This window comes from Cottoperca gobio, chromosome 24 (genome assembly GCF_900634415.1).
Source record: "Cottoperca gobio chromosome 24, fCotGob3.1, whole genome shotgun sequence".
NCBI classification, from domain to species: domain Eukaryota; kingdom Metazoa; phylum Chordata; class Actinopteri; order Perciformes; family Bovichtidae; genus Cottoperca; species Cottoperca gobio.
Genome location: NC_041378.1, coordinates 22401290 through 22422200, shown reverse-complemented (window position 1 = coordinate 22422200; position 20911 = coordinate 22401290). Strand labels below are relative to the sequence as shown.

The 20911-nt window shown below is 42.4% G+C and overlaps 2 protein-coding genes and 1 long non-coding RNA gene across 4 annotated transcripts; 2 read left to right on the top strand and 1 right to left on the bottom strand.

Annotated features, from left to right (window-relative positions):
* Window positions 1-3189: 3189 nt before the first annotated feature.
* Window positions 3190-6617, top strand: LOC115003588 (uncharacterized). Of its 2 annotated transcripts, XM_029425441.1 has the most exons (3): window positions 3190-6006; window positions 6131-6245; window positions 6598-6617. In XM_029425441.1, the coding sequence occupies exon 1, from the start codon at window positions 3206-3208 to the stop codon at window positions 5876-5878; it is 2673 nt and encodes an 890-aa protein (XP_029281301.1). In that variant the 5' UTR covers window positions 3190-3205; the 3' UTR covers window positions 5879-6006; window positions 6131-6245; window positions 6598-6617. The 2 variants fall into 2 exon arrangements, with proteins under 2 accessions (XP_029281301.1, XP_029281300.1); XM_029425440.1 differs by lacking the exon at window positions 6598-6617 and having other exon boundaries at window positions 6131-6267.
* A 1594-nt stretch (window positions 6618-8211) lies between these two features.
* Window positions 8212-9332, bottom strand: LOC115003891 (uncharacterized). Its single transcript, XR_003831716.1, has 3 exons — window positions 9216-9332; window positions 8521-8595; window positions 8212-8281 (listed from the first exon to the last, which is right to left on the bottom strand). It is a non-coding gene; the product is annotated as an uncharacterized LOC115003891 (long non-coding RNA).
* Window positions 9333-9510: 178 nt separating this feature from the next.
* On the top strand, window positions 9511-20673 carry LOC115003979 (centromere-associated protein E-like). The gene is made up of 21 exons (XM_029425920.1): window positions 9511-9613; window positions 9758-9921; window positions 13461-13596; window positions 13709-13827; window positions 13920-14039; window positions 14644-14725; window positions 14822-14889; window positions 14967-15038; window positions 15165-15216; window positions 15363-15450; window positions 15846-15975; window positions 16264-16383; window positions 16506-16658; window positions 16744-16894; window positions 16998-17097; window positions 17706-17901; window positions 18125-18181; window positions 18504-18662; window positions 19283-19357; window positions 19597-19665; window positions 20473-20673. Exons 1-21 carry the CDS (start codon window positions 9511-9513, stop codon window positions 20671-20673), a joined length of 2415 nt encoding a protein of 804 aa, XP_029281780.1.
* The last annotated feature ends 238 nt before the right edge of the window (window positions 20674-20911 follow it).

Sequence of the window (20911 nt, the reverse complement as noted above, 5' to 3'; positions counted from 1 at the left end):
TGTATTTGTATATTATATTATATATACAACACCGTCCTGTAATGGTAAGTAACAACATTTATTTAAAAACACATGGAATATACCAAATAAAACTCTAAATTACTATGTTGTTTTATTAATCATATGTATGGATTATATATTATAATATATATATATATATATTGTTTTATTTTATATTATAATATATATTACAATGTATATATATATATATATATATATATGTGTGTATATATATATATATGTGTGTATATATATATATATATATATTCTTGAAAGTGACAGCGCCAGTTCATATGCACGGTTGGATGCTTTCAAAAAACGAGATAGCCGAGATATTAATCATTACCCTAACATGATGCTGCCTCCTGGTGGGTGTAAACGGAATAGGCCAAATATGGAAATACATGTTTATTTATATAAACCTCCCCCCCCCCCCCCCATATGATGCTTATGTTTTGAGAATGAGCTGCAAACCAATAATATACAATTATTGTTAGTAAGCAATAACCTGCAGCAATCTTGAACTATATAAATACATTTGATTTGATTTGATTGTTGTTGATCTCATGCTTTCAAAATATGGCTCTGATCATTGAAAACATTTACAAGAATGCTGTGATGACGGCAGGAGGATATGGAAAGTAGGCATGATGTACAATGCAATTGTAAATCATGCCTACTTTTTGTAATGCTACACTCATTTACATCAGTACTGTCAATGGCTCTGTGTAACTTCATATGTGTTGTGCAGGACTCTGATGCTGCCTCCTGGTGGGTGTAAACGGAATAGCAGATCATCTGTAATGTGTTGTGCAGGACTCTGACCAGCAGGTGGTACAATAAAACAGATGTGACTAAACCAGAGTATTTCACATGTGTTGTGTTCATATTTGTATTATTCAACCAGTAGTTGTGGATTTTGGGGTTTTTAATTCAACACAATCAAACACACACACACACACACACACACACACACACACACCGACACACACACACACACTCACACACACTCACACACACACACTCACACACTCACACACACACACAGCAATGCTGTACAGTCTGTAAAGCACACTGAGAAAATGTTTCATTTGTGATATTGGGCTATATAAATACATTTGATTTGATTTGATTGCTCTGTCTAACACTTCATATGTTTTTGCCACATTACGATTTATGTCGTATACTTTAGCTCATAAATGCTAAACGCCTGATAGCATTCCGGTGCTTGATATCTGCTTTAATTCACAAAAATAGTGCGCATCTTTAAGTACCATTGAAACAAAAAAACATCCATTATTCACCTTGTTATGGGCTTCGGAAGTTATTATGTAAAATCACTGTAATGTAATCTGTGCAGTGTTGTGCAAGGCTCTGACCAGCAGATGGCACAATAAGACAGATAACCAGAGTATTTCGCATCAAACCTGCTACTGTATTTATGTTATTAACATTGACATTGCACTTACTGACTTGAAATATTGTCAATGCATACGTTATATAGTGGCATTCTATTGTTTTATGCGAATGACTGTCTATGCCGTTCTGCGCACGCGCGTTCAAGCATCCCTGCCCTTTAAACTTGCTGGCATTACCATTATGCTAAATCGGAGATGACGTTTTTGAAGGACAGCCAATAGAGCAGCTCTCCGTGCTCAGCAAATGGCGACACCTGAGGAGTCACTGGCATTCGACATAGAGACAAACTGAAGAACAGTCGCAACAGATGCTACCAAGAGCATTAATTATTAACAGGTAAGCTTTGCTAAAAATGTATCTTTCTGTTATTATAAACCCGACATATTAACAGTGAGCTGTAGAAGTGTAAGAGAAAAACGTAATTGGAAGACATAGGGATTAAAATGAATGTACAAGTTCAATTATGCCTTTGAAGTGTTTAACAACACTCGACATATTAACTGCGCGCTCTAAAAGTGTTAAAACACACTTCATGGGAAAACAAAGGTAAATTAATGCATAGGTTGAATCATGCTTCTGACTGTTTCAAAGTCTTATGAGTGGCGCGCGACGTTGAAGAGCTGGACACGCCTTCACAGACTGGGATCATACCATTATGTGAAAGAAGGAAGGGGGCAGAAGGTCCAAAGACAGCGAGTGTAGTGGTACATTCCAGATACACACAGAGTATGTCATTTCATTAACACATTTAGATACTTCCTCAAATATGTATTTTCCCGTGGTTGTGCCATGCATTGATTTAATTACCAAATTAATTAATTACCAGTGGATATAACTGGCCGTGAGTTTGACACCAGTGCAGTAGACACACAAACGTGCACATAAATGAGGTAAATAACATAAACGTTTCGTGTATTTCATAAAAGAGCACCTGTTCAATGTGAAAAGTGAGTTGTGAATATTAAATAAATAAAAACAGACAATGACAGGGGAAACACTGACACTGCTTTTAGTACTCGGAGACGTGATATACTTAAAACTCAATTTTATTATTAAATATATGGCTCTCAGGGAAATACATTTAAAAAACTTTGGCTTTTATGGCTCTCCCAGCCAAAAAGGTTCCCGACCCCTGAAGTGTCATAATGTTAAGATCTTGCTAAACAAATAAGTTATTGGGCAAAGTTATTGTTGACAAATCAACTCATGTTAGTTAGAAAATGTTATCAACTTTAATTGACTGAATTTATTGAAAAATGGACCTTACATAAATACTGTGTAATAAGTGTTTTAACTCTCCTATGATGGGAACAGCGTTGCACTCACTGGAATAAAACCGCTGCAGTACGGAGCGGCGTTTGGACACCGCTGATTTAAAGGTTTGATTAAAATGTTAAACAATAGTAGCTGTGTTGGGGTTTGCAACGAATAGAATGCAGAAAAATAAGGCTTTTATGAATATATTGTACAATATATACATTTATTGCTAAATTAGGGTCAAATAGAAGACTCCGAGTGATACAAAATGAAGAGCCATTTGTGAAAAGCCCGCATGCCAGGCTCACTCAACGTGTCCAGTGTAAAAAGGACATGGCCGTTCAATGTACAGAAATGCATTTCCCTTTGACTTTGACATTCACCATATGCAAGTGTGTCTTTGGGCACACTTATTTGAGTGTAGTTGTAGTTGTTACTGATGACTTTTTTTCCTTTTCTTTTTCAGTTGAAAATGTCAGGCTGTGGTCTGCAGGAGGTTAGACGGGAGAACAGCACAGCTCTAGTAGACATGTACAACAGCAGTCACAGTGTGGAACAGTTCCTCCACAGCCCTGATGTCATGATTCCACTGTATGCCACCAATATTGAAGACCCTCAGGAAGAACTATGCTTCTCCTTTGACATTGATGGCGTTGTCCTGGAAATTTCTGCACTGGCTGCAATAAAAAGTAGTGTCCACTACTTGAAGATGCCACATTTTGAAAGCAGGCACCTGATCCACAAATTCCACCACCTGAAGAAACACCTACCGCTTCAAGGCCTCAGTGGGAATGCAATGAAGTGTCTGCGCGCTATGCTTGGAGTCACCCTTGGCCACGTGGATGGGGGCTACTTCTTGGACCTGGCAGCAGTACCTAGGGACCTGAAACAACCCGACATGCGCCTAGCTGACGAAAAATGGCTTCGAGAGGTTGTATTGGAAATCCTCAATGCCATCCGAGCCGATTTTGTGGCCAAGCTGAGAGCATTGCCAGTGAGAGAGAAGAGCCGTCCCACCATCCAGAAGAACTCACTGTGTCAGCTGGACAAAATGAACATTCTGGCGCAAGACCAGGAGTTCATTCTGCAAATCCTGGATACCTGCATTCAGAGGACAGTGGATAGCCACCACTTTCGTATTATCGTGACTCTGCAGAAATACGGCATGAAGGACCGGAGGACCATCAACGTGGAGGAAATTGTTGACACCGCTCACATAACCTCCATGTCTGTTCACGCAGCATGCAACATCAAGGCCAAGGACCAGAACGTTGCCATGTTGTGGTCAAGATCTGGCCTGCAAGACTTGGTGGGCGTGCGAGGGAGCCTCTTCACAGCCATGGGGATGCATGAGGCTGTGAATTTTCAAACATGCACTGACCATCGCATGATGGACATCAGCAGGGAACTGCGTCAATTGTGTGTCCCAGCTTCCATCATCTTTCTCCAACTGTATGTGGACTCACCCCACCTTCACATCAGAAACCCATTCAAACATCCAGTGAGTGGAGTAATTGCCACCTGTGGACTCTCTCATCCGCAGTTCTGGAAGGCCATGACGTCAAGGGCCATGGGATACCTAGACCACATGGAGGATCTGGCAGAAAAGATGCTGTGCCCATTTGTCCTGAGAATGGAGCAGGTGGCTGTTTTTGGTGGATCACAAGGCATTCCAAGTATGCTGGTCCCAGCAGAGTTCTTCTCCCTCAGGAAGGTGAGGTACTTCTTTTACAAAAATCCAGTGGTTATTCCTATTGGAAGAGCAGAAGATGGCCTTACCCTGATGGAAATCCTCCACAATGTTGTCATATTCCTGGTGAGATCCCTCAGGCAGCTTTTCAACCAGCACGCCAACGTGGGAGGGTACAAGCCCAGCTGGCAGGCCTTCCAGTTTGAGTTGGCCCTGGAGGAGTTTTTCTACGGACATCCCCTGTGTCACACTGACTACCAGCTCACTGTAAGCCTGGGCACCAGCTCCACAAACCCCAACAGCCTGACAAATGAGAGAGGTTTCCTTGGTCTTGCGCCGTACAACAGCGCAAGTGTCGGAGAGACCTCTCCTCCACTGCGACACTGGACCCGAGATGACCTCCAGGTGACCAGGATTGAAAGGCTGTTCCCTCTCTCAAACACCCTTGAAGCTGAGCCACCAGTTATAGGAGCTGCATTGGTGTTTGTCTTGCTGGGGGACCTCTACAAGAGGAATGACAGACTCTCAATACCAATGCTGCAAGGCCCACAGTGTCCTGGCACCCTCAAGGGCCATGTCACCCTTGAGAAGTTTTGCCAAGAGCTGGCCACCAGGGATGCATTCCCTCCTCCCTGCACCTTCCGACGCACCAGAGAGCTTATCACCAGAGCTGGCAAGGATGTGAAAACCTGTTTGGAGTCTGGATTCATTGAACATAACATCAGATTCTTTGCTGATGTGAAGTTCAGGGACACCAACAAAAGCAAGCGCATCACATGGAATTTCAAGGATTACGTGGAGGTCCATCCTGATGATCAAGCGCCGTCCCTGGACAGCAGAGCTGCGTCCATGGTAGGGGACATTTGCATTGAGATTGAGAGGAGAGATCTCACCTACCCCCGTAACACTGAGCGCTACAGGGAGCATGGAATGCCCTGGCTACTTGCCGTGATGAGACGCCTGCCCGCCACTCTGGGGAAGGACAAGACATTCAAGGTCCTGACATTCATCAGCTGTGTGGCCCTAGTCATGAATGGGGACTACATCAGCTACCAACACCTGGCCACCTTGATGAAGGATATGCAGATGGCACAGTCCGATCTCCAGAAACTGCAGATCCAGTCACAGTTCCTCCTGCCAAAGGTATACAAAATGAGCATCTGGAGGCTGCATGACGCAATACCTTGGAGGATGGTTCTGAGGAGGAACCCGCCAGCTCTACCACCTCAAAAGAGGCCAGAGGAAGAGGTCATTGAACAGCCGTATGAAGATGTTCAGGCAGTGGATGAGGCATATCAACATACTCCCTGCACCTCCAGGAGCAAGTTTCTGCCGGACACCAAGAGGACGGTTTGGTCTTCCATGGAGATGTCCTTCGTGAATCTGGACACAGAGACAAACATGGAAGAAGCTTATAGGGACTACCTGGACAAATGCAAGAGAGCTGACATTCCAGCGAGGACCAAAACGTCCTTTAGGTTCAAACGGAAGAAGATGACTGAAGATGATTAGCATCAGGTGGATTGTTGTTGGACTCCTCCACCGACCAGTCTCCAGAATCATTCTCATGAGAGCCCCAACCTTAGGTGAACTGAAGTGGTCCACCACAGAGGGAGGACTCGATAGCTACCTCGTCACACGTAAGCATATACTGTCATATAACTTTCTTATCAACAAAAATAATATGACATAAGTGTTATAATGAATGCTTGCATATCTCTCTCTCTCTCTCTCTCTCCATCTCTCTCTCTCTCCGTACAACAGCGCAAGTGTCGGAGAGACCTCTCCTCCACTGCGACACTGGACCCGAGATGACCTCCAGGTGACCAGGATTGAAAGGCTGTTCCCTCTCTCAAACACCCTTGAAGCTGAGCCACCAGTCAGTGTCAGTCACCAGCCCCACGACACCCATGGCAACGTCCATTGACCTGCTGCCCGACGACAGAGAGGATGTCCTCCCCTGAGCTGTCGCAACCCCCTGTGCATGGAGACGAGGAAAGGGTATATCCAAAAATGATCACGTAAGCACATATTATCACAGTGCAACTTTCTTATCAACAAAAATAATATGACATAAGTGTTATAATGAATGCTTGCCTCTCTCTCTCTCTCTCTCTCTCTCTCTCTCTCTCTCTCTGCCTCTCTCTCTCTCCATCTCCCTCTCTATCTGTATGCAATTGTGTTTCCTTTAAATCATGGCACTAACTCATTCTGTGTCTCTCATGTGGCAGGTTGCCACTGTTAAAGTTTGGACCATGAATCCTGCCCCGTCGAGCCTTCAGCGCCACATAGGTCACAAACACACACGGAGTTGACACTGAAGGAGAGGGCCTCCTTAATCCTCAGGGCCAAGTGGATAAAGTTCATGCAGTTCCTCTCCTCTCTGAGGGCCACCAGCCCCACAACTTACCCTGATGGAAATCCTCCACAATGTTGTCATATTCCTGGTGAGATCCCTCAGGCAGCTTTTCAACCAGCACGCCAACGTGGGAGGGTACAAGCCCAGCTGGCAGACCTTCCAGTTTGAGTTGGCCCTGGAGGAGTTTTTCTACGGACATCCCCTGTGTCACACTGACTACCAGCTCACTGTAAGCCTGGGCACCAGCTCCACAAACCCCAACAGCCTGACAAATGAGAGAGGTTTCCTTGGTCTTGCGCCGTACAACAGCGCAAGTGTCGGAGAGACCTCTCCTCCACTGCGACACTGGACCCGAGATGACCTCCAGGTGACCAGGATTGAAAGGCTGTTCCCTCTCTCAAACACCCTTGAAGCTGAGCCACCAGTCAGTGTCAGTCACCAGCCCCACGACAATCAACAAAAATAATATGACATAAGTGTTATAATGAATGCTTGCATATCTCTCTCTCTCTCTCTCCATCTCTCTCTCTCTCCGTACAACAGCGCAAGTGTCGGAGAGACCTCTCCTCCACTGCGACACTGGACCCGAGATGACCTCCAGGTGACCAGGATTGAAAGGCTGTTCCCTCTCTCAAACACGCTTGAAGCTGAGCCACCAGTCAGTGTCAGTCACCAGCCCCACGACAATCAACAAAAATAATATGACATAAGTGTTATAATGAATGCTTGCATCTCTCTCTCTCTCTCTCTCTCTCTCTCTCTCTCCATCTCTCTCCATCTCCCTCTGCCTCTCTCCTCCTTCACGTCCTCTCTCCTCCGCTCCCTCTCTATATGTATGCATGTATGTCCCTTAAATGCATGTTACTAACTCATTCTCATTCTGTGTGCATAAAAATATTTTGCCATTCCTAATTTTCCTACTTTTGTAAAGATACTCATTCGGGCTTCAAAACAGTGGCAGGTTCTTACCATTACACCCAATTCTGAAACTACGTTTCATCTAATCATATAAAGTAGATCAGGGTTCCCACAACTTCTTAATCATCAAATTCAAGGGTTCCAGAAACAATTCCCTCAAATTCAAGAACCCAATACGGGATTGATTGAGACGCGGTTATATACCGTCGCACTCTCGAGACATGCCAATAAAACAATTTTGAATTTAAGTGACATGAATTTGTATTAGTTTGTCAACCAATCCATTGTGAATGCAGACATTTTTCAGGGATTCACTCGTATTAATCATCGGGCCTGAGGAAGCCTGCCTTACTGTAACAGCTTCTGCACATCTCTGCCAAAAAAGGGATTCCATTGACTGACTTGATGCTGTGTCTTTATGATTTTTTAAAAGTGATAAGACACACAGGGGTATAGGTATAGGTAACTCTATATTACGGTAGAAACGGGATTGCAGGTGGAAACATTTCTACCATTAAACAGTATACATCATCATAACGCCCAACACTAACAATTAAAAAGACACATACCATACTCTGAAGGTCCTCTGCAAATTCAGTTTTCTTCTTCAGTTCATCAGTCAGCTTTTCTAGCTTGTTCTAGAAAAAAACAATAAAAAGAGAATATTTAACGAAACAAGGTCTGGCTCGTAAGAGTTATATAAATAGTACACATCTTACTTCAACCACTCAATATCTCAACTGTGAGCTAAAAGTGGATTGGGGCTTAAAGATGGTTGAAATGACAATATTCAACTCAGATGAAATATGTTTGTGTGCACTGTATCAGACACGAGACGTGCAGACCTGAGGGGGAACTCTTCAGCACGCCAGCTTACCTGAAGCTCTCGGCATTGAAGCTCAGAGCCTTCGATGGTCTTTTTCAAGTCGGTGATCTCATTTTGCAACTCATTCTGTTAGATCACACAAACAAAATGAACATAGTGTAAATAAAAGCCCAACCCAATACCAACTCTACTGTCCTTGAATACAAGCATTATAATAGCGCGTTTCCACTGCAAGGTTCGGATCTATTTGGCTCGCTCTTTTTTGGTTTTCCACGAGGGATACTACCTGGTACCTGGAACATGTTTTAGTACTACCTCAGCCGAGGTTCCAAGCGAGCCGAGTCCATACTGAATGGTGACGTAAAAAAGACTGCAGACCAGATTGGTCAGAGGGAATAGTCACTTGCATGTCACTGGACATCCTGTACAAACCCGGCGTTTTAAAATAGCAAATTACAGCAAATAGCGATTGCATTCTCTTTTTTCCACTCAACCCAGATTCAAAGCAAATGCCAGTTGGCAAAACTACGTCTTATATTACACCTTACAATTAAGGAAGTGCAGACGTTCGTCTGTTTGGCTGCCAATGAAAGAATTCAGCGAGTCTCCTGTTTACACGCCACTGTTGCTTTGCCTAACAGCTGATCACCCTGCCCGACACGGAGTTGGTATCATCTGCAGTGGAAGCTGAACCATGTGGAGGAAACGCAGCGTAAGTGGAATCTGAATGGAATCAAATCATTTACCTCATACTCTTTCATGAACTTGATCTCAAGAGACAAGAACTCATCCGTCTCTCTCTTCTCCTGAGACAGAGCTGCTTTCTCTTTCTCCAGACATTCAATCTGCTCTATGAACATCCCGGGTGGCACCCGGCGCAGGTTGGTGGTGGCCCGGGTCCACACACCCCCTAACACTGCTTTTCTTTCTCCCCCCCTCTGCTGTTCCTCTGCAGGTAGTGCTGGTTCCTGTTTGGGCTCTGCTGGTTGGCATACTCCGTCGGACTGCACATCAAACAACCACAGGAGGGTATATGATGACATGGATCCAGAAGGTCAAACAGCCTATACTGCAAACCACACTGAACCCTCCTGTGACCAGTCCGGCGGGGCCGTGCTGCTTGGCGGGCCTTCTCTGGGGACCAGTACACCTGCAGTCCTGGACTTCAGCTTCCCCAGGACCCCCTACCCACGCACCCCTCTCCTTCTCCCTCCCTCTCCCCTTCCTCCCCCTCCTTCCCTCCCTAACCATCCTTTTTTTCAGCCATCACCCACTCCCTCCCTTCCAGCCCCCTTCACACCCACCTGTCACATCACCAGACCCCACCGGAGAGTGCAGGACTGGCTCATCAAAGCCGCCAAGCCAGTCCTGATACTGGGGGATTCCAACATCTCCAGAATCCCTCCCCATAACAACCCCCTCATCCAGCTGGACGGCTACCCAGGGGCTAAAGTATATCATCTGCTTGAATTAATAAAGAAATGCAAGCCTAATTTGACTGTCAAGATTGTTGTTTTCTCCATCGGGATCAACAATCGGGATCAGGACCCCAAGCAGACGACTACAAAACAAATCAAGTCACTTTTCAGATATGCTGCCATTGCCTTTCCCCATGCCTCCACACACTTCCCTCTGCTCAACTTTTCACCGCACCTCACCCAAACACAACAGCTAAATCTTACAGTCATAAACAACACATTGAAAAAAACCCACAACATCCTACCACTAATTCCAGCAGACACATTTTTCACTGATACTGACAACACTACTTGGACCACAAACACTGCTAAACTCATTTTTGAATCTTGGTGCACACATCTCCAATTGTAGACTCTAAATACTAACACATAACACATACCTTAAGTACTCTGCTTGGTGCCCATGATCCCCCCCTGGTAAGTATTCACTTTACACTCTCATACATTTGCAACACCCATCCACAGATCGGTAGGCCCGTGCAAACAAAACACATCCATGTATCCCTTACCCACAACCCTATCCTAACCCTAACCCTAACCCTAACCCTAACCCTAACCCTCTGTGGTCCATAACTGAAGAAGTGTACCCACAAAACAAAATCCACATAAAAGTTATATGATGTATATTTTTAATATATGTTGTATAATACCAAAATACAATATCAGAAATGAAACATCCAATAATGAATATGATCCTCAATCTCTCAATTTCAGAAATAAAACTACAGAATACAACTTCAAAGATTAAAAGTAGATCTCCTTAATGACATCTCTGCTATCCCTGGATCAGCACCTTGGACAGCGAGCGGAACATAGTCTTCAAAATGATCCCCTGAAAGAATACAACTTCATACAATCTCAGAAATGAAATATCCAATAATGAATATGATCCTCAACCTCTCATTCTCTCAATTTCAGAAATGAAACTACAGAATACAACTTCAAAGATTGAAAGAAAATCTCCTTTAATGACACCTCTGCTGTCCCTGGATTAGCACCTTGGACAGCGATCGGTACATAATCTTCAAAATGATCCCCTGAAAGAATACAACTTCACAAATGAAACAACATTAAGGAATACTATCTTCATTCTCTTAATCAATAATGATACATCTCAAAAAAAAGAAAACAATATTATAATCAACCTCGTTACTAAAGTCATTTCAGACATAGAACTACAAAAAGGATTACAACTTCAGAAATGAAAAAAGAAAAAACCTCCATCACAACGATCGTGACACACTTGTGTACAAAATGTTATCAACCTTTTAGGAGAATACAATGTTAAATAAATAAACCCAATAAGGGACCGTATATGACAAATAACTCAACGGTATGACCTTGTCCTTTAACCTGCGGAAGCACCTGCCGTGGTCAGCTTGGCTGCCGCGAAGATCACTCTGCTGCAGGCGTTTAACTTTGTGGGTACTGGCGGGTAACCGAACATCAAAACGCTAATAAATATTCGATGTCACTGTTCAAAGCCCATTCAGGACAAACTTCATGACACAAAAATCAAATGACGTAACCATAATCCTATCCCTTTTGGTGAGCACGTACTGTGGTCAGCTTGGCTGCTACAAAGAGTTCTCTCTGTTGTTTAGTGTCTACCTATAAGGTACGGACTGGTAATCAAATTGAATATTAGCACCATCCTTTACAACTTAAGACGTAAATAATAACGATAAGAAGTTAAAGAGAAGAATAATGTCACAGAGTAAACCCAGAAAGAATACTAACTATATGACAGGAACTAACAGGCGTAAGATATTGGAACGGAGGCTGCAGATTAACATTCGACGGCCAGTGCACTGCCTTTAATTCCCTAGTCAAACCGCCCAGTCGGTGGACGAAGCGGGGGGAGTTATCGATTTATAAAACCCTAACCCTAAACCCTAACCCTAACCCTAACCCTATTGTGAAGAAGAAGCTGAAAGACACCAGACCCAACAATGCTAATGAGCTAAAGGCCGCTATTGAAGCATCCTGGGCATCCATAACACCTCAGCAATGCCACAGGCTGATTGCCTCCATGCCACGCCGCATTGATGCAGTAATCCGTGCTAAAGGATTCCCAACCAAGTACTGAGTGCATTAATGGACATTTTCAAATGTTTGATTTTGTTTTGCTGTTATAAATCTTTTTTTTTTACTTGGTCTGAGGAACTATTCTAATTTTTTGAGATAGGATTTTTGAGTTTTCTTAAGCTGTAAGCCATAATCAGCAATATTAAAATAATAAAAGGCTTGCAATATTTCAGTTGATTTGTAATGAATCCAGAATGCATGACATTTTTGTTTTTTTAATTGCATTACAGAAAATAAAGAACTTTATCACAATATTCTAATTTTCTGAGACAGTCCTGTATTGTCTGCATTTACAGTTACAAGAATAATTGGGATTTTTTTTTGTTTTAATGTAAAACAACTAAATACATGTCTAATTTGAATGCTACATTTTATATCCATAAAAGCACATTTACAGCAAAAAAAAAAAAAAAAAGCCAAAGCAAATATTTGGTTTCAGTCCAAATGCTTTAGAAAAAGTGGTTTGCCAACTCAGGGGGTACAATGGTGGCAGCCCTGGTATTGAACTCACAACCTTCAGGTGTTGTATTTGAAAGGCGTATCACTACCACCCAGCTATATTTAGCTATTTCTCTATGAATTCAAAGGCTTTCTTTATACTTTGTATTGATTCACTTGTATTGTATAATCATTTTATACGTGTTTCAATGACTCAAGACTAAGAGAATAAATGAAGTGAAATGTTTACTTGAAGATTGCATTAGCTTCTTGGAAAAGCCAAAAGGCCAACACAGTTATTACTGTTCATCCTGTGGGGAACAGGTATGGCTGTACCAGATTGTATGGCAATCCGTGCAAAAGCTGTTGAGGTTTTTCAGTCCGGCCAAAGTCGATGTAACACGCATTGCAGATGCCCTCCCTATGTTTAGGTCTTTCAAGAGAAAACATTCAGAGATGAGGAATAAATAATTGATTTGGCAAATGTACGGAGTAAACATCGGAGTATGTTCCTAGTGCGCTGATATACAGTATATACGGGGATTATATTTTCACAAAATAAACAATAAATAAAATGATCTGTGATGTTTTTGACATAGACTTTTCATGATCTAATAATTACTCCTCCAAATATCACATTTTGCTTTAGCTGAGCTTCCAAACGTCATCAAATCTTCAGAGGCGTTTTAGCAATTTAGCCACAATTGAATTCTCACGGAGCAACACTAAATCGTATCTCTTGATTGTTGTCGACAAAGTCTTTTAATGTTTCCATATTTGTCTTCATTGTATGTCCTTGTTACAGAGAAGACAGTGCTGCATCAGACAATGCAGAGCCCGTCCAGTTTTGGAAAGCCGAGGCTAATTCCCTTAATCAGATCAATGAGGGGAAACTCATTAAGAGCTTTATTTATGGTATGTTTTGCAGCATGTATAGGATTTAAGAAGTAGGTTTACTGGATTGTGTGGCTCATTTGCGATATTTAGCACAGAGTCTTAACAGCAATCTGCGTTCCTCCTCTGTTGTTCACAGACCGAGTGTTCGCTGAAGAAGAAACAACCAATCAGCTGTACCAGGTCATTGCTAAACCTCTTGTTGTTTCCACTGTTGAGGGATACAATGGTATGTAATGGAAACGGAATACAGTGAGACCTGTCTTATGTTGCACCAAACACTTGCAGTAGCTGCATAGTGTTTATTTTGTGTATACATCTATTCTGTGTTTGATCCACAGGAACCATATTTGCTTATGGACAGACTTCTTCCGGAAAGACTTTCACCATGATGGGGAGTGACCGTACTCCTGGAGTGATACCTCTGGCTGTGGAGGACGTCTTCCATACCATCAAAAATGTATGCATTGTATTGCATGTTTGAAATGCGGCACAGTTTTATTTTAGTCATCACTGTTTTTTCTAACCGATGACTTGTCTTTTGCCCCAAAGTTTCCAAAGAAGGAGTTCCTTCTTAGAGTTTCTTACATGGAAATCTACAACGAAACTGTGAGTGATCTGCTCGTTGATAGCTGGAAGAGAAAACCCCTGGAAGTCAGAGAGACAATCGATGTAAGCGGACTAGTGCAGTGTCTGTTTTATCAAATCTGAATCCCTTATCAAGTCTTTTTAGGTCTAGTTTTCAACAGTGGCATGTAACGCATATTAGAATGAACAAAATCTCAATCAATGTAGATCTGTAATCACCTTTGGTTGCGTAAGAAGGCAGAAATAGTTTTTAGTGGCGGCCTGGTTAATGTTCACAACATGCAAATAAATGAATGGGTGTTGCGTAATGTTCATCATGTTTCGAACACATTCTAATAACAAATGCAGCCTTCTTACTGTTACGCTGAAAACACCAGGCAGCAGAGAAGGTCATCTCGCTGCATTAATAAAAAAATCCTGCGGAGACATTATACGACTCTGTTTGCTGATTGGCTGCAGGTATTTTCTGGCCGCAACTTGCCGGCAAACTAAAACAATCCACAACGACATTTGTAGACAAAATCACTGAAATACCCTTTTTTATTGAGGTCATTTAAGTTATTCTACTGGGCCTAAGCTCTTTTATAACATTCTTCAAAGTCTAGGAACACTGAATGCCAGAAACTCTGAAAATATGTTTTTTCTTATTTCACATGATCTTTATGATTGTGTCTTGAAAAACATGCAGAAAAACATCTATGTATCTGACCTGACGGAGGAAGTGGTCACGTCTCCTGCACAAGCCCTGGCCTGGGTTCGGAAAGGAGAAGGTGAGATCTGAGATGACTGGACATGAGAATGCTGCCTCCAGGATGTTCAGGCAGACTGTTTAACAACCATGTGTTTTCTGCACTCTGCCTCTGTAGAGAACCGTCACTATGGAAAGACAAAAAAGAATGAGCGGAGCAGCCGCTCGCACACCAATTTCCGAATGGTAAGCAACACCACAACTTACAGGAACATGTAGCTTTCTGGGGAAATCTGGATTGTTCATGATTAAGTTCTTCTTAGATCCTGGAAAGCCGAGAAAGGACCGACCCATCCGGTGAAAATGCTGATGGAGCCATTATTGTGTCTCATTTGGTGAGCTCGCTCTTTTATTGGCTTGTTTTCTTTGTTTCTGTTACCTTTGCTGTCTTTCTTATTGTCTGTATCATTGTTTGCATTTGATCATTATTTGTTCACTAGCAATTTTGCGTCATCTTCTAGAATTTAGTTGATCTAGCTGGATCTGAGAGAGCAAGTCAAACAGGAGCAGAAGGTAAGGTGGTGTTAAAGCCACAGATAATTTTAGATTACTGATTGAAGCTGCATGAAAGGCAACTCGCCCTGATGCTATGTTAGAGTTACTGATTCTACAATGCAGTGTGCCGAGTTACCAGTAATCCATCTGTTTTGATATCCTAGGCACACATTTCAAAGAAGGTTGCAATATCAATCGCAGCCTGTTTACACTCGGCCAAGTGATGAAGAAACTGACAGATGAAAGCCAGAAGTGAGTAAACTTGCAATGACGTTACCGCTCCTGTAAACATAACTGATCAGTTATCATTTCTACTGTTCATACATTCAATCCAATAGCTGTGTGTGTGTTGTAGGATATCATCATTGTTGATCAGTGTGGAAATGTTCTTTCTGAGCAGAGTCTCACTGCTCCAGATATATGTCCACTGGCCAGACACACACACACACACACACACACACACGTATAATACTATAATATTTATTTGTTAATGTTTAGTTATTTATATAGCTCCAGTTCCATCATTTGGGAGTATACAATTAATGTTTACATTAAAAACGCCTTTTAAAATGTTTATTAAGAGCTCCTTTTTATGTGTTGAACATTAATTCAAAGGTTCTGACACTAAACACATCTTCTCTCTTTAGGGGCTTCATTAACTACAGAGACAGTAAGCTAACCCGCATCCTGCAGAACTCCTTGGGTGGAAACGCTAAAACGGTCATAATCTGCACCATCACTCCTGTCACTCTAGATGAGACCCTCAGCACTCTGCAGGTTGGTGAAATATGCAGAGTTCTGTCCTGTACACCTAAACCTCTACAGTGCCTAAATATTCACTTAAATATTCAATTGTTAGATTTGTGATACTAAATGGTGTGGCACATTTAATATGGTTAGCTCCTTTCCCCCTGTACATTTACGCAAGATAAAACACTGCAGCTTTGCAGGTGGATGTCTGTCCAGAAAGTGCAGTTATGAGAATTTAAAACATGGACTGTTGGAGCCAACATCAGACTGAGAAATCAAAGCAGATTATGTTTCTCAAAATGTTTATTTCATTAGTTTGCCAGCACTGCAAAGAAAATGAAGAACGACCCTCATGTGACGGAGGTGTCTGATGATGGGGCTCTGCTCAAAAGGTATCGCAATGAAATTGTAGACCTCAAACGTCGACTTAACGAGGCAAGTCTCATCCCCGATCCCTTTTCTTTCTTATGTCATGTTCTATTGCGATGTGCCTATCACTGCAAGTCCCATTGTAACAGCACTTTCTACCCACTGACCTGTGGATGATCTCCCTCCAGGTTTCTTCAGTCACACAGACCACAGCGATGGAGAAAAAGGTTCTCTCCCAGCTGCTGCAAGAAAAGGATCAGCTCCAGAGAGAACAAGAAGACCGGATCAGAAACCTGACCAAACTGATGGTCACCAGCTCAAACCTGATTCCTGTTCGAAATGTAACTATGACTCAAAATGACGCTGTAGTACACCCTTTTCTTCAGTACCATAGTCATAATGGCTCTTGTCCTGTTTTTTTTTAAGCTTCCAAAACGCAGGGTCACGTGGGGAGGTAAGATGGTCAGAGTTGCCCGTCGGTCTGCATGTGATGGGGGTTCATCTGACCTTAGCTTTGCACAATCTTTCACTCGGAAGAGGAAAGCCGACGGCTCCTGTCTGATGGAACTGGATGAAGGTAAGGAGAAGCACATAAAATAAAAAGGTAAATGCAATCTGCAAATCATATTTCACATGCATTCTGATAATCAGTTTAATGCATACATGGTGTGTTTTAACAGATGACGAGGATTTTGACTCTCGCTGGGAGACTCCTGATGAGCCTTCAGATGAAATGGATATGAGTCGGAGTTCTGTGACTGTTCGAAGCTTTGAAGACAGGTGAATGTCTTGATGCTAATAATGTTTATAGTGGTTTTCACTTTTAACTACTCGTATCATCAGGACAGTGAGATGTGTGATATATCATGAATTTGAGCTTGGTTTTCCTGTTTCATTAACATGGGGATCGGTGACATGAATAAAGTCTTGTATCACAAGTTAAACCTTTTTATAAAAAACAAACTTTATCATATTTGTTTAAACTGTCACTTTATCCTGATTTACTGCATGAGAGATAATCTGCATCCTCCTGGCTCTTAATGGCTTTTGCTACCCAACCGCCCCAAAGGAGAACAACCAATCACAGCTGAGGAGTCTCTAACACAGTGGCAATCACTGCTCATGAATTTGGATCAATCTGTCAAACAGGCAGCGCTAATCAAATATGAATTAAGATTCTGTTACAGCATGGACTATTTCTTGCCTCCAAATGTTTTCAGAAACATATTTTAGTGTATTGTTAAGCTGTAAAATGAGAGTTTGCTTGTGCTGGTGGGCGGTGCTTGGTTTTGACTCGAGCGTTTTCAACGGCTCACATACGGCTACAGTATGAGTGTTTGTAGGTAGTTTACAGTTCAACACATCTGTATGTTATATCTTTTTTCCAGTCCCAAAGACTTTGTGTCTCGAGACCGTATGTGTGAGCTTTCTGGGAAAGTTTCCAACTTAGAGCTGCAGCTAGAGATGGAGGCCCAGCAGAAACAGGAGGCCGCGGACAAAATACAGGCAACAGAACAGAGGGCAGCAGAGCTGGAGCAGAAGCTTGAGATGGCGGTCCAGCAGAAACAGGAGGCTGTGGAAAAGGTGGAGATGTTGAGCTTGAAATTGTCAGACGTGGAGAGTTGGCATGAAGAACGAAGGCACACCCGGCTATGCTGTGTTGAAATATACATACTTTCTTGTCTCTAAGTAAGAGGAGAAATCCTCAATTACACCTGAGAGTAGCACCTTAGGCATACTGATCATTGACTTTTGACTTGGTTGTGTTAACTGCTTTTAGTACTAATCTTCATACCTTGTTTTCCAGAAGACAAATGAGTTTGCAGAGACAATCCAGCTGTGTGAAACTCTGGCTACAGAGAAGGTAATGAATGACGGCACAGCCAGCACAGAGCGCTTTTACAGCTGATCATGTGCAAGCAGATATACTCATCCCACAACTTAACTTATCGTGTGTATTTATGTTTGTAATATTCTGTATGTATGTAATGTTGTTATATTATATACAGTTTGTTGTGGAGAAACTATCGTACTCCTCAAGGCTTAATGTAGGACTATCCAAACGGTCTCTTAGCCAATTAAAGTTAACCTGGCTTTAAAGGCCAAGCAAGTCTTAACCTTGTGGCAATGCATTTCAAGTGGAAGTGCTTACTGCTGCTTATATGCATTAAATTGTATGTTTATAGGACGTGGTGCTTGCTGAGCGGGACTATCTAAAGCAGGAGCTTGGGATGTTCATAGAGCAGATTGAATGTCTGGAGAAAGAGAAAGCAGCTCTGTCTCAGGAGAAGAGAGAGACGGATGAGTTCTTGTCTCTTGAGATCAAGTTCATGAAAGAGTATGAGGTAAATGATTTGATTCCATTCAGATTCCACTTACGCTGCGTTTCCTCCACATGGTTCAGCTTCCACTGCAGATGATACCAACTCCGTGTCGGGCAGGGTGATCAGCTGTTAGGCAAAGCAACAGTGGCGTGTAAACAGGAGACTCGCTGAATTCTTTCATTGGCAGCCAAACAGACGAACGTCTGCACTTCCTTAATTGTAAGGTGTAATATAAGACGTAGTTTTGCCAACTGGCATTTGCTTTGAATCTGGGTTGAGTGGAAAAAAGAGAATGCAATCGCTATTTGCTGTAATTTGCTATTTTAAAACGCCGGGTTTGTACAGGATGTCCAGTGACATGCAAGTGACTATTCCCTCTGACCAATCTGGTCTGCAGTCTTTTTTACGTCACCATTCAGTATGGACTCGGCTCGCTTGGAACCTCGGCTGAGGTAGTACTAAAACAAGTTCCAGGTACCAGGTAGTATCCCTCGTGGGAAACCAAAAAAGAGCGAGCCAAATAGATCCGAACCTTGCAGTGGAAACGCGCTATTATAATGCTTGTATTCAAGGACAGTAGAGTTGGTATTGGGTTGGGCTTTTATTTACACTATGTTCATTTTGTTTGTGTGATCTAACAGAATGAGTTGCAAAATGAGATCACCGACTTGAAAAAGACCATCGAAGGCTCTGAGCTTCAATGCCGAGAGCTTCAGGTAAGCTGGCGTGCTGAAGAGTTCCCCCTCAGGTCTGCACGTCTCGTGTCTGGTACAGTGCACACAAACATATTTCATCTGAGTTGAATATTGTCATTTCAACCATCTTTAAGCCCCAATCCACTTTTAGCTCAAAGTTGAGATATTGAGTGGTTGAAGTAAGATGTGTACTATTTATATAACTCTTACGAGCCAGACCTTGTTTCGTTAAATATTCTTTTTTTATTGTTTTTTTCTAGAACAAGCTAGAAAAGCTGACTGATGAACTGAAGAAGAAAACTGAATTTGCAGAGGACCTTCAGAGTATGGTATGTGTCTTTTTAATTGTTAGTGTTGGGCGTTATGATGATGTATACTGTTTAACGGTAGAAATGTTTCCACCTGCAATCCCGTTTCTACCGTAATATAGAGTTACCTATACCTATACCCCTGTGTGTCTTATCACTTTTAAAAAATCATAAAGACACAGCATCAAGTCAGTCAATGGAATCCCTTTTTTGGCAGAGATGTGCAGAAGCTGTTACAGTAAGGCAGGCTTCCTCAGGCCCGATGATTAATACGAGTGATTCCCTGAAAAATGTCTGCATTCACAATGGATTGGTTGACAAACTAATACAAATTCACTTCACTTCACTTCACTTAAATTCAAAATTGTTTTATTGGCATGTCTCGAGAGTGTGACGGTATATAACCGCGTCTCAATCAATCCCGTATTGGGTTCTTGAATTTGAGGGAATTGTTTCTGGAACCCTTGAATTTGATGATTAAGAAGTTGTGGGAACCCTGATTTACTTTATATGATTAGATGAAACGTAGTTTCAGAATTGGGTGTAATGGTAAGAACCTGCCACTGTTTTGAAGTCCGAATGAGTATCTTTACAAAAGTAGGAAAATTAGGAATGGCAAAATATTTTTTTATGCTGAAAAAACAGGGTGCAAACTGTAACTGACCTAAAATCTGAATAGTTTGCATGTGAAATGTCGTATGGGAGTATCGGTTGAATATGAAGCATTACAAGGTTTAACGTGTAGGAGCTGAAAGCAGTCGAATTGATCAAAACATGAAGCAGGTGACTTCTGTCAGCTGGCTAACTCTGTCGCGTGGCCTCCTTCAGAGCGGTAAGGACTTGGTGCAGGAGGTGGTGTCGCTTCGTCGCTCTCTAGATGACGCTGAGGGGCTCAGCAGAGATGCAAAGAAGGACTGGGCTGTCCTGCGCAGCCAAAACATGGCAGTGGAGGAGATGAATGTAAGTGAGATTATCACACAACACTTCGAGTGTCGGAAAATCTACTTAGCCGTTAAAAAGGTGGTTTAAATGAATGTTCGGCACAAATTACGTGTTAATGTCGTTTCTTGTATGAATTTGTGTTGAATCCTGACGTCGGGAACCGACGACAGGATAGATGCACTGGCCATCCTTGCCCCCCACTGAGGCAGGCCCACTCCTCCGTGGGCCCCCGGGATGCAACACTACGAACTAGGAATTCATGAAGTCCGTATTGATTATTATTGATGTGCTCTCCGTCTATAATTGACCCTCAGTTTTGGGTTCG

Excerpts from the sequence above, each read along its gene's own strand:
- LOC115003588 (XM_029425441.1), top strand. The coding sequence starts at position 3,206 with ATGTACAACAGCAGTCACAGTGTGGAACAGTTCCTCCACAGCCCTGAT.
- LOC115003979 (XM_029425920.1), top strand. The coding sequence starts at position 9,511 with ATGGATCCAGAAGGTCAAACAGCCTATACTGCAAACCACACTGAACCC. Across the intron at positions 15,451-15,845 it reads CTGACAGATGAAAGCCAGAA|GGGCTTCATTAACTACAGAG; the intron begins GTGAGTAAACTT and ends TTCTCTCTTTAG. Across the intron at positions 18,663-19,282 it reads AGTTCATGAAAGAGTATGAG|AATGAGTTGCAAAATGAGAT; the intron begins GTAAATGATTTG and ends GTGATCTAACAG.